Raw genomic sequence first — 12,879 nt, forward strand, 5'->3', positions numbered from 1 at the left:
AAACTGAATTGGAAACAGCAGCAGGGACCTGAAAGGCAGTCCTATGGAATGCTGGAAATGTAGGCAGTGGCTTAACATGCTGCGCCACAACACTGGCCCCAATAATGTCACACTGAAAAACAATCAAGGTCAGTGAACCCCAACACAACTAACCCCGTCCACTCTTTCTATCTTCTAATAACTGAGAAAAAATCCTAGGTCTCAATACTCGTATACAAAACAAGTTCAATCTTTTATTGTGAATACCTTTACAGTCAGAAATCAACTCATGCACATGCCTAAGGAGTCCACAGCCTCAGCTTCCCCCCGCAGCCGGCTTCTCGGGGAGCACCCCGGAGGCAGGTCTGTTCCGGACTCTTCTTCTTGGCCTTTTCTTCTTGGAAGCGGATGCCGCTGGCTCCTGGGTTTTCTTCTTCTTCTTGAGACAGCTGAGCGGGTTGGGACCGCCTGTTTTCCTGCGCTTCTTCCTTCTTCTCCGCTCAGGGCTTTTCACTAAGCCCTGCTGCTCTTTCTGCTGCTCGATGCTCTGCTTCTCGTGCGCGGAGACGAGCTGCCCGGCCTCCACTGCCTTCACAAAGCCGATCGTCCGGGCGGAGGGCTTGTCCAGGACTATCGTGTTCTGGATAATGAACAGCAGGGGAATGCCGGGCTGCTTCTTCACTTTCACAGACAAATTCTGGTCCTAGCACAAAAAATGAAACGTGTCACTTACGTTTCAACGACTTAAACGGACTTCTGCGAACTTAGAGAAAAGACGGTATGGAGAGCCTCTCCTTTTTTAACGGAGATCTCGGGTTTTATTTTTCAAATCAATACGCCTCCCTAGTGTGGGGGTGTTATACGATAGGGTATAAATTCCGAGCTCAACCAGTGTTAGGTAGCAGCGGATATAACAAGATTTACCACAAATTACAAACGAATGTAAACGTGAATATGAGAGGCAGTTCCCCGATTTCTGCTCGAGGACATTGTTTGGACAGAGTCAAGCACGCTCAAAGAGACGGAAAGAAGAGAAATTCTGTAATTGCAGCTGCCTCAGTGTCTCCGTCCAGCCCTGTGTGGATCTGACTCTGGAAATCTAAGCGATGTGTCCATATTGCTCAAGCTCTCCGAGTCCTCTTCTCTCACTTACAGCATTTAACAGCCAGCACAGTCCACATTGATGATACAGTCCTAACCAATTAGAACTACAAATTTGGGCCTGGTACAATAGCCTAGTGGCTAAAGTTCTTGCCTTGCATGTGCACTCGCCAGGATCCCATAGGAGAGCAAGTTCGTATTCCAGTTGCTCCGCTTCCCATCTTGTGGCCTGCGAAAGCAGGGGAAGATGGCCCAAGGCCTTGGGACCCTGCACCCATGTGGGAGACCTGCAGGAAGCTCCTGGCTTCAGATCAGCTCAGCTCTGGCCATTGCAGCTACTTGGGGAGTGAATCAGCAGACAGAAGATCTTCCTCTCTGTCTCTCCTTCTCACTGTAAAATCTGACTTTCCAATAAAAATAAATAAATCTTAACAACAAAAAACCCTATGACTTTTTTAAGAAACAACATAAGCAGATAGAGAATGCAGCTCTGCTCTATCTAGCCCTCAGCAATCCAAGTCACCGCATTTCTGTGTCAATAATTTGTTATTTTGAAAAAAGCAACCTTCATTCCTATCACTGTTCTGAATTACAAAGAGTTCCACATGAAGCGGAAGTAGACACAGATGACTGGTGCTGTGCAAGACGCAATTACCTGTGTGGCCACAAAGTAATGGTGAGCATTGCCGTCTCCGACCATGGCCAGCAGACACTCGGACCCGCTCACCGCGCTCCTGAAGTGCGGACAGTTTCGGACCTGGCATTTTTGTGCAATCAGTTTTGCCCCATACAAGTCCTTTCCTAGTGTTTCTAATTCTTTTAACACGCATCTGGGAGAAAAAATAAAATAGAAGTTTACAATTGTAACAGGTACAAACCAGTTGTTCGGCTAAAGCTAGTAAAGAAACAGTTTTCCTAAATCTATAGCACTGTACAATCTGCATTTGTCATAAGGCGGCCACATCACTTGTAAAAGACAAAACAAAACAAAACTTACACTGTGTAGGAAGTATGACAGACAACGTTCACCAAACATTCCCTGTGTTCCGGGCACGTGGAAATCGTGCTCCATGTAAAGTCTTTCTTAATCTCAAAATGACTGCAGGACATTAAGTAGTTTAGCTTAAAATTATCAGTTTTATTTTTTTAGAAGATTTATTTATTTTTATTGGAAAGTCAGATATATAGAGACGAGGAGAGACAGAGCGGAAGATCTTCTTTTCCTTGATTCATTCCCCAAGTGGGTGCAATAGCCAGAGCTGAACCAATCTGAACCAGGAGCCAGGAGCTTCCTCTGGGTCTCCAATTTGGGTACCGGGTGCTAAGGCTTTGGGCCATCCTCAAGGGCTTTCCCAGGCCACAAGCAGGAAACTGGATGGGAAGCAGGCTGCTGGGATTAGAAGGAGCACCATTATGGGATCCTGGCACGTTCAAGGTTAGGACTTTAGCCGCTAGGCTATCATGCCAGGCTCAATTATCCTAATTTCAGAGACTGTCATTTCAAGCAGCATGCACAAATTGAAACTAACTGGCAGAACTGAGACATGTGATAACGGATCTCGGGCCGCAAAAAGTAGTAACCTAACCTGCTACCTGTCAAAATATTTTCCATTCGGAAAAGAAAAATTCTCATTTCATCAGATTTTTTTTTTAAGGTTTGTTTATTTTTTATTTGAAAGGCACATTTATAGAGAAGAAGACAGAGAGAATGATCTTGCATCCGTGGCTCACTCCCTAAGTGGCTGCTACAGCTGGAGCTGAGCTGATCCGAAGCCAGGAGCTTCATCCGGGTCTCCCACGCGGGTGCAGGGTCCCAAGGCTTTGTGTCGTCCTCTACTGCTTTCCCAGGCCACAAGCAGGAGGCTGGATGGGAAGTGGAGCAGCAGGGATACAAACTGGCGACCATATGGGATCTCAGCTCTGCAAGGTGTGTATTTAGCCAGTAGGCTACGGTGCCAGGCCCGTGTCATCAGGACATTAAAGCAATCACAACTTGGCACCTCTGTGTTCCTGTTGACATCAGTCAATGATGCTCACTCCATGTGTAAAGTAGTATCAGAATGACAGTGTCATCAAACTGCCAATTCCCAGCTCCTCTCTCATCCCAAGATCCGTGCCTCTTGTGCAGGAGTCATAGATAATATCATAATAAACGTAAGCATTAACTTTCCTCCCACTAAAAAAATAAAACAAATTATGAGGCCCGGTGCTGTAGCCCAGAGACTAAAAGTCCTCACCTTGCATGTGCTGGGATCCCATATGGGTGGTGGTTCTAATCCCGGCAGCACCGCTTCCCATGCAGCTCCCTGCTTGTGGACTGGAAAAGCAGTCGAGGATGGCCTAAAAGCCTTGGGACCCTGCACCTGCAAGGGAGACCCAGAAGAGGTCCTGGCTCCTGGCTTTGTATCAGCGCTGGCCGTTCTGGTCACTTGGGAAGTGAATCATTGGACGGAAGATCTTCCTCTGTCTCTCTTCCTCTCTGTATATCTAATTTTCCAAGGAAAATAAAATATTAAAAAAAAAAAAGGAAAGAAAAGAAAGAGTCTTTATCTGCTGGGCGCTCCTCAAATGCCTGCCAGTTTAACAGATCAGGTCAAACCCAGGAGCTAAAGAGTCAATGGAGGGCTCCCACGTGAGTGGCAGACCTTAGTAATTGAGACATCACCTGCTCCCCGCCAAGCACACACCAGCCAGAAACTGGAGTACCAGTCACGCCAGCCGAGGCCTGGCCCAGCCCTGCCTATACTGCGTCAGTTGGGAGAGTGGACCAGCAGATCAAAGATCTCTCTCCCAGTCTGTGTGTCTCCCTCTCTTTTCCTAATTCTACCTTTCAAACAAGTAAAGTAAATCTTGAAAAACAAACAAAAGGGCCTAGCGCAGTAGCCTAGTGGCTAAATCCTCTCCTTGCACATGCCAGGATCCCACATGGGTGCTGGTTCGTGTTCCAGATGCTCCAGTTCCTATTCGGCTCCCTGCTCTGGCCTGGGAAAGCAGAAGAGGACAGCCCAAAGCCTTAGGAGACCCAGAGGAAGCTCCTGGCTCCGGATCGGCTCAGCTCCAGCTGTTACAGCCACTGGGGGAGTTAACCAGTGAATGAAAGCTCTTTCTTTCTCTCCTTCTCTCTGTAAATATGCCTTTAAAATAAAAATAAGTAGGGCCCGGCACGGTGGCGCAGTGGTTAAGGTCCTCGCCTTGCACGCCCGGGATCCCATATGGGCGCCAGTTCTATCCCGGCAGCCCCGCTTCCCATCCAGCTCCCTGCCTGTGACCCGGGAAAGCAGTCGAGGACGGACCAAAGCTTTGGGACCCTGCACACGCATGGGAGACCCGGAAGAGGCTCCTGGCTTCGGATTGGCATAGCATCGACCGTTGCGCTCACTTGGGGAGTGAATCATCGGACGGAAGATCTTCCTCTCTGTCTCTCCTCTCTGTATATCTGCCTTTCCAATTAAAAAAATAATAAAAATAAATCTTTAAAAAAAAATAAAAATAAGTAAATCTTGTGGGCCCAGGAAGTGAACCCCAAAACTTGGTATGTGAGCCCCAAGTTGCATCTTTTTTTTTTTGGAAACTCTTATCTACTGAAAAGGCGGAGTGAAGGGAAGAGAATCTTCCATCCTTGGCCTCGACGGCTGGGCCTAGGTGAGTGGTAGGGACTCAAGTGCATGCACCATCTTTCACTACCTTCCTTAGCAGGAAGTTCCAACACGAGATGTCAGATTCACGGGCAATGGCCCGGGCTAAGCCAGAGGCATCTTTAATCTCCATGGTAACCATCTGCTCCACCTGCGGACGTCCTGCCATCAGCACTTTACATCCGTATATCTAAAACACAAACTATGGAGCAGGGTGTTGTGGTACTGTGGGTGAAACCACTAGTGGATCTCTGCAGCCCACAGCAGAGTGCCTCAGCCTACATCCCCACTCCCTTTCTGAGCCTGGGAGACAGCACACGATGGCTGAATTGGGGGTCCCTCTCCCCAAACGGCAGCCCGGGAGGCCGGTCCACCCCAGACCTGGCGGGCATGCGGGATGGAAGCCAAGCGCTCTACCTACACCGTCCTTATTTTACAAATAGTCTGCCCAAAATCGCGGAGCAGACTGGACCAGGGGACTGGACCAGGATTACAAAACTTGTGTTCCTATCGCCCAGGCTAACGATGGCACGCGGTCCCCGCAGGGCACTGTGCTGCCCACACACCTGCCCCAACTCGCACCCGGCGGCCTCGGCGTGGGCACCTGCCCCAGCCCCCACCCGGCGGCCTCGGGGTGGACACCTGCCCCAACTCCCACCCCCCAGCCCCGACCCGGCGGCCTCGGCGTGGACACCTGCCCCAGCTCCCACCACCCAGCACCCACCCGGCGGCCTCGGCGTGGACACCTGCCCCAACTCCCACCCCCCAGCCCCGACCCGGCGGCCTCGGCGTGGACACACCGGCAGGGCCGCGGCCCGGTCCCCGCTCCCCTCCCCGCCCACCTCGTGGTGCACAGCTGCGTCTCCCCCATGAGGTAGCGGGGCAGCTGCTCCCGCAGCTGGATGCGGCCCCGCAGCGCCGCCTGACAGAAGGTGCCGTCCAGCAGGATCTGGTACGGCTCGCGGACTCCGAAGTTATTGCGGAAGAACCCAAGGTGCTTCTTGGCGTGTTTCTGCCTAGTGATCTTCATGTCTGATTTCCCGCACCAGGAAGTGGAACACGCGCCGCAGCCGCCCACTGGCGTCCACGGCGCCCGCCTTCCCCGACAGGAAGTACCTTTGGCCCCGGAAGCACACGACTCCTGCTCCCGGGGCTGCCCTCTCGTTTACGTCACAGCAGAGCGAGCGCGGGCCTCGACCGCAAGGCCTGCGCCTCGAGGGGCGGGGCCCGCGTCAAGGGGCGGAACTCAAGCGTTGTGGGGGCGTGGCCCATGCCTTAATGGGCGGGGCTCACGCTTCGAGGGGCGGGACTCACGCTTCGAGGGGAGGGACTCAAAGCTGGTGCCTTTGGCGGCTGATTAACTAGACTAAAGAAAATGACAAACTGCATGTTTAGCAAGCTACCTGACTAATGGCAAGCATCGGAAACATTGGCGATATGGTAACGATCCCTGATATTAGTGAGCCTTAACATGGGCCCATGCAGTGCCCTAAGTAATGTACCTCATTTCTTCCCCTTTATAGCTCCCAAGTGAGAGGAGGAACAGCCTGATTTAGAGCAGTTTGGGTAGGGGAAGCCTGCTGCTTTCTTGTAAGGTTGAGGGATTTGGTTAGGCACTTGCCTCCTGGAGCTGCACCACCACAGCAACTAAGGCCCATAGAAGCTCCACGTGGACGGAAGACCCTCCCGAACCACCGAGAGATGCCTTCTGCAGCAGATTCCCTGATTTTGAGGGGAGCCTTGTGACCGCACGCGTCTCTGCAGGAGAAACAGGTTCAACTTCCTCTTCCTGGAACGCTGCAGATTATGTGGATCAGTTCCAAGCACGCTTTTTATTTCCGTGGTCTCACGTGGGAAGTCTACCTGCTGAGCTAGTCACGGAAAAACACGAAGCACAGTGAGGGTCCAGTTGATGAATGGGGGGAGTCAATCAGAAACATTTCAAGTTCTCCAGTGGCTAACTAGCCAATACCCACTTCAATTCAAGGCAAAATGATCAAAGAATGGGAGTATAGAGTTTTGCATTTTTGTCCTGGCCTGGAACCTGTCCCAGATTTTCTGGCTGAAGATTGAAATAACCCACTAGGAAAAAAAAAATTATTAACAACGTGATTGAAACGTATTGTTTGCATGTGGGGTTTTGTTTCAATATATACATTTCTGAAATTGGAACTGAGAGCCACACTGTCAGCCTTTGCTTGGCTTCCAACTCATGGCTTAGATGGCTGCTTTCCTGTAACTGGAAACAAATGAAGAAGCCACCAAAATCCTTGGGGGATGCGGGGCGCAGTTCTTGCCTACAGTTGCTCACCATTTTTCAACGTGAATTCTCCCTTTATCCTTGCATGCCAGTTCCTCAACCTGCGTATACACCAGTACAAAGCATACCACTACCGTCTTGCAAAAGCAGATAAACATTTCAAAAATAGGCTCACAAATTCACCTACTCGCTCCCTGGCTGCTCTTCAACACTAAGAAAATTGTGGTGTAACACCAGGGATTTGGGTCATATCCTAGCTTTATTTTTTTTAATTTAATAAATTGTAATATATTTCACACTCCACATATATGTGACAGTGCCAATTTGCACAGTTCTTATAAAAACATGAAATCAGCCCATAGAGGCGAGGGTCAAGAAGCAATGTTTCTTAAAATGGTATCACATACAGAAACGCTTTGAGATGCTTGTGGAAATTGCCTTGTCCTGATTCAGAACAAGTATTGAGGCAGGGGACTGTACAATAGCCTGCCGTTAGCCAAAGAGAATGTGTTTCAAGACCCCTGATTTGTCCACAAACTTTTTGAAGTGCCCTGATATAGAGCAATGGTCCCATAAAATGATACTGCCTGGTGAGGCGCGAGGCACCTCAGCTTGTGCAAGTATACTCTGTGATGGACACACAGCTAGGCAAGTGGCTAACCATACTTTTCTGAGAGCTTTGGAACACAAACGCTCTACTGCTGAGCCAGTGGTGCGCTGCCAGCCAAGGAGCCCCTCCGTGGCCGGGAGCTGAGGGTGTGTGCAATACTGTTCCTAAGTGACCTTTTTCAGTAAAGCACCACTGTTTATCAAATTCAATATTTTCATTGAATGGTCCACTTAGCACACTTTACCCAGATGCCAGCTGACCTAGCAATGGGCCACGAGTAGGCAGAAGCCAAATATTGCTGGTAATAGGTGAGCCATTTGGAAATGAGATGAAATCTGAAATGTTGTTTAGCAAGCTGTGGTGATGTTGTTATTATTTTAAAAAAATTATAATACTCACTGGTAAGTTTTGGCTTCGTAGTGCATGAAGAACAGTGTCCTAGAACCGGTGGCTGTTAGCTTTCTTTCCAGCCGCTCCACTGGACATTGCCCGTGCCAAACAGACGTTCACACTCAGCTGAGGTAGGTAGACGACCAGTTTATTTTTCTTTATTTCTTATGCTCTTCTTGTTCTTTATTATGTCCAGATCAAATATCATTTATAATGTGATGTTGTACACAGTTTTGAAATATTTTGTCCATGAAATTTGGATGAAGCCAAGTTAACATGAAAATGATTTATTCGCAAAAGGAATGACTAATTTCCAAATAGGATATTTTCATGAAAGATTCATGGCGTAAATGGAATCGAGCAGGTAAATATTCATTCATAAAGGTTATTTTGTTCAATTTCATAAATGTGGCTTCCATTTTGTATAATTTTCTAAGCTAAATCATCTAAGGTATAATGATATTCTGATTTCAGATTTAAATGTTTATAAAAATTTGTTGACATTCATTGGCTCAAAAGAATGAAATATTCTTCATTACATTTTCTAACGTCATCTCTAAACTAATCATTTGATGAAGTCAAAATATGTTTTAGAATGATTCAAAGTGAAGCAGTTTTTTGAAGCTTATTAGTTCCTCACTAAGATCCCCAAGGGTAGACACCATTGTGAACTTCCTAATAGAAGACATAATCTATATCAGAAAATGGTATTAAGCTTAGATTGATGTGGAAACTGACACGTTTTAGATATAATTTTCATTTTTTGCTTTTAAAAATACATGTCGGCATGGTGGCGTGGCCTAGCAGCTAAAGTCCTCGCCTTGAATGCGCCAGGATCCCATATGGTCGCTGGTTCTAATCCTGGCAGCTCCACTTCCCATCCAGCTCCCTGCTTGTGGCCTGGGAAAGCAGTCGAGGACGGCCCAAAGCTTTGGGACCCTGCACCCATGTAGGATACCTGGAAGAAGTTGCTGGCTCCTGGCTTCGGATGGCATAGCATCGGCCGTTGCACTCACTTGGAGAGTGAATCATCGGATGGAAGATCTTCCTCTCTGTCTTTCCTCCTCTCTGTATATCTGATTTAGTGATAAAAATAAATAAATCTTTTTTTTAAAAAAATACATGTATACCTATTATAACAAGTGAAAACACCCAAACCAGTTCACTTCATCTGTTTCTCCAGATGATCTAGCTGTTGGTGACCCACTGCATGTATTGGTATGATGTTTCCATATTCATACGCAGAGGTCATATACATACATGTATCCATAGGTGTGGAGAGCGGAGCCGCGCCTCAAGGATGGTGCTTGTTGACCATTGCTTCATGGCACAAAGGTGGTAAACAGGTTTTGGGGAGTTACTGAGGATTGGGCCGAGCACGTAGGGAAGCTACGTGACCTAAGTCATGATTGGTGTGCTTATCACATGATGTGAGGAACTGTGTATGGATTGGTTTGTGTAATGTAAAAAGGTCTGGGTGAAAAATAGATAATGAGGAGATTCCACCAGGCGCGCTTCAAGGCTAGAGCTAGAGCTATCGCTATCACTTCAAGGCTATTGCTAGCTAGCACTAGGCTGCTTTTGCTTTACTGTAATAAATCTTACAAGTGCTGTAACTGCTTTCACTTTGCCACAACGCTTGAAGTCTTACCCAATAAACTTTTTTTAAGAATCTTTACTGTATCGGGGTCTTACTCGCGGGACGAGGGATCCCGATACATAGGTTCATTCTACTAAGGCAAAAATGGAATCATATATTGTCACTTATATTTTTTTCTTTGTCTTCTAATAATTCTTGTAGAAATCTCCCAAAGTCAGGAAGCTCTTTTTTTAAAAGATTTATTTATTTATTTTTAATTGGAAAGTCAGCTATACAGAGAAGAGGAGAAACAGGGAGGAAGAGCCTCCATCCCCTGACTCACAAAGGCCAGAACTGAACTCATCTGAAGCCAGGAGCCAGCAACTCCCTGGGTTCCCCCACGTGAACACAGGGCCCTGAGGCCCTGAGCCATCCTTGACCACCCACCAGGTCACAAGCAGGGAGCTGGATGGGAAGCAGGGCTACAGGGACCAGAACTGGTGCCCAAGAGGGACCCCAGCGGGTACAAGGTGAGGACCCCAGCCACTAGACTATCACATCGGACCTAAAGAGCTCTTAAAAAAAATTCACTTATTTATTTTCATTGGAAATTCAGATATACGGAGAGAAGGAGATGTATACAGAGAAAGATTTTCTGTCCACTGCTTCATTCCCCCAAGTTGCCACGACAGCTGGAACTGAGTCTATACAAAACCAGGAGCCAGGAGCTTCTTCTGGGTATCCCACAGGGGTGCAGGGTCCCAAGGCTTTGGGTCGTCCTCCACTGCTTTCCCAGGCCAAAAGCAGGGAGCTGGATGGGAAGTGGAGCTGCCAGGATTAGAACCAGCGCCCATATGGGATCCCAGTGCATTCAAGGCAAGGACTTTAGCTGCTACGCTATCGTACCAGGCCCTACCTTTCTCTTAAAGTCAGATTGCTTCCAAAGTAAAATAAACCAAATCCTTCTTATATGCTGGAGAAGCTGTCTCAATATTTGCAGCTTTTGAATGTAGAAACAATCGGATTTGAGTTTGGTGAGTCAGTGAGACGTGTCTCCTGATGAGAAAGGCTCGTTAAATATGAAGAAACCCAGCTGCTTCAGCAAGGAACATCAGGAAACATCAGTATCCTCCAGTTGTCAATGAAAGAAAGGAAACAGGATTTCTGTATGTTGGTCCTGCTAGTGCCAGGAAGCCGAACTCTCAGATCCAAGGACAAAGGAGAACCTCTCTTGATAAGTTTACAACGGACTATGTATCAAGGGTATTTCTAAATGAGACGATTACCAAAATGTGGCCATTGTGAGATGGCTGTGGTCAGAGAACTGTACAATTCGACTAGCAGGCTGGGCTCATGAAATCATACTCACAGAGGACATGTATGGCTGTGTTAGGTACATTGAAGGAAATTCAGTATTTCACAATAATTTAAATAGGGTTGTATAGTGACACTTGACCACAAAACATTTAAGATGTAATTGAAGTGGTGAAAGCAATAAAGGAAGGGGAAGAAAAAAGAAAGCAGCTACAACAACAACAAAAAGTTTTACTCGATACAATGCAAACTGCCAGGGCCATGTGATGGCTCAACAGCCGATCCTCCACATGCTAGGGCCTGCCAATCCATGTGAGCACTAGTTCAAGTCCCAGCTGTTCCACTCCCCTCCGGCCCCTTGCTATGTCCTGGGAAAGCAGTGGAAGACGGCTCAACGTCTTGGAGTGCTGCTTCAGTATAGGTGACCCGGAAGAAACTCCTGGTTTCAAATTTGCTCTGCTCTATCCATCGCTAACATTTGATGAGTGGACTGGTGGACGGACGCTCTCTCCCTGTCTCTCCTCCTCTCTCTGTAAATCTACATTTCCAATAAAAATAAATAAATCTTGTTTTAAAATCAAACTGCCATTTGAAATTTAATTAAATCAAAACCAGCTAGTGGATATGTTCATACATATGGGGCCATTCATTTCAACTTTTTGAAAACATTTTACAAGATTAATGAATCCTTATAAAATTACTCAAGGTAAGCAAATATTATTGCTGCTACTTTAGGAGTTTGGAGATTGAAAATTATGTCAGATTACAGTTTCTAAAGGATTTTTCTAGAAACACTGTTTATTTACACTGAACAAAATGTTTAAGATAACTCTTTCACTCCTGGGTTCATATATATTTTTAAGTAATGGGAGGACTTCAGGGAAGAAACTGAATTCCTGGTGTCAAGAAACAAAACATACTTTCAATAATCCAGTAGAATATTATTTCAAAGTCCAGTGTTTATAATTGAGTTACACCAATGTGAGGTATTAATTACATAATATTACACAAAATTAGTCACTCTTAGATTCTTTTCGAATTTTTTCAATACAAGAAAGATCGCCTTGTTTTAATATTAGTTGGCAAGTCGTTAATCAAAATATTGAGATGAGAAGGTCAGATGTCATTTCTTAAACTATTATTTTAGTAAGCACATAGAAAATACCTACATGCTTAGTCTTATGTATACGTGGATATTATTTTCTTTTTATTGGCTCTCATATTTCCCACTCCATTGTCCACTCCATTTGTTGAACAAATCACTTAGGTATTCAGAGTATGAACTTGCATTGCCTCATTCACTCCCACAGGCACCCGGAAGGCAGCATATGACTTAAACATCAATCCCAATCAGACTATAGAGAAATACCACCCGCCCCCAGCCCCCATAATTGAGGAAGAGTTTTTCTTGCAAGAAATAACAAGAAGTGTATAAATTGCCACTGGCATTCAGTCTGGGGCCAGAAGGAAAATGTGGCAGAGGCAAGGCACAGGAAATGTATAGAAGGATAGAAGGAACTGGAGCTTTGCGCTTTCTTACATGGTTTATGCCCTTCTCTGGAAACCCAGTTACATAATTGAGTCATTTTCTTCCTTTTATAATCATTAAACTAGTTTTTGCTTTATTGTATATTTTTGGCTGCTTATTGCAGAAAACAGCCTTGATTATGTTTGTCATATCTGGGTAAAATACTCCCTAAATTTATACTATCAAAGCCAATATCATTGGTGCAAGAGTTTGACATAAAAACATTTGCATATGTTATTTGTTAATTTTTTATTTCATTTTAAAGCAATTGGGATGCCAAAGGAAATGCTGCAATTTTTTGCTTACAACTGTCTCTCAAAGGCATCCTTCCCACTTCAGTTAAAAATTACTGAAAATATTCAATGTTTTGAGCCTAATGATTTTCTTTGGTCAAATAATTATTTGCAGGCTAATAAAATATGCTGTAGTTTAATGTAGACCTTATTTATTTTTGTTGGAAAGACAGGTTTACAGAGGAAAGAT

The 12,879-nt window shown here is 45.9% G+C and overlaps 1 protein-coding gene across 1 annotated transcript; it reads right to left on the minus strand.

Annotated features, from left to right (window-relative positions):
* Nucleotides 1-213: 213 nt before the first annotated feature.
* UTP23 (UTP23 small subunit processome component) lies at nucleotides 214-5,819 on the minus strand. The gene is made up of 3 exons (XM_040979468.1): nucleotides 5,558-5,819; nucleotides 1,736-1,910; nucleotides 214-682 (listed from the first exon to the last, which is right to left on the minus strand). The coding sequence occupies exons 1-3, from the start codon at nucleotides 5,743-5,745 to the stop codon at nucleotides 296-298; spliced, it is 750 nt and encodes a 249-aa protein (XP_040835402.1). The 5' UTR covers nucleotides 5,746-5,819; the 3' UTR covers nucleotides 214-295.
* Between the last annotated feature and the right edge of the window lie 7,060 nt (nucleotides 5,820-12,879).

Source organism: Ochotona curzoniae, unplaced genomic scaffold (assembly GCF_017591425.1).
Source record: "Ochotona curzoniae isolate NIBS_2020 unplaced genomic scaffold, NIBS_Ocur_1.0 contig_3190, whole genome shotgun sequence".
In the NCBI taxonomy this organism is placed as follows: Eukaryota; Metazoa; Chordata; class Mammalia; order Lagomorpha; family Ochotonidae; genus Ochotona; species Ochotona curzoniae.

What these genes read in the sequence shown, in the direction of transcription:
- UTP23 (XM_040979468.1), bottom strand. Translation starts at nt 5,745, where the DNA reads ATGAAGATCACTAGGCAGAAACACGCCAAGAAGCACCTTGGGTTCTTC. An exon ending in ACGCAGCTGTGCACCACGAG is followed by an intron (nt 1,911 to 5,557) that starts GTGGGCGGGGAG and finishes TTTTTCTCCCAG; the next exon opens with ATGCGTGTTAAAAGAATTAG. An exon ending in ATTACTTTGTGGCCACACAG is followed by an intron (nt 683 to 1,735) that starts GTAATTGCGTCT and finishes TTTTTGTGCTAG; the next exon opens with GACCAGAATTTGTCTGTGAA.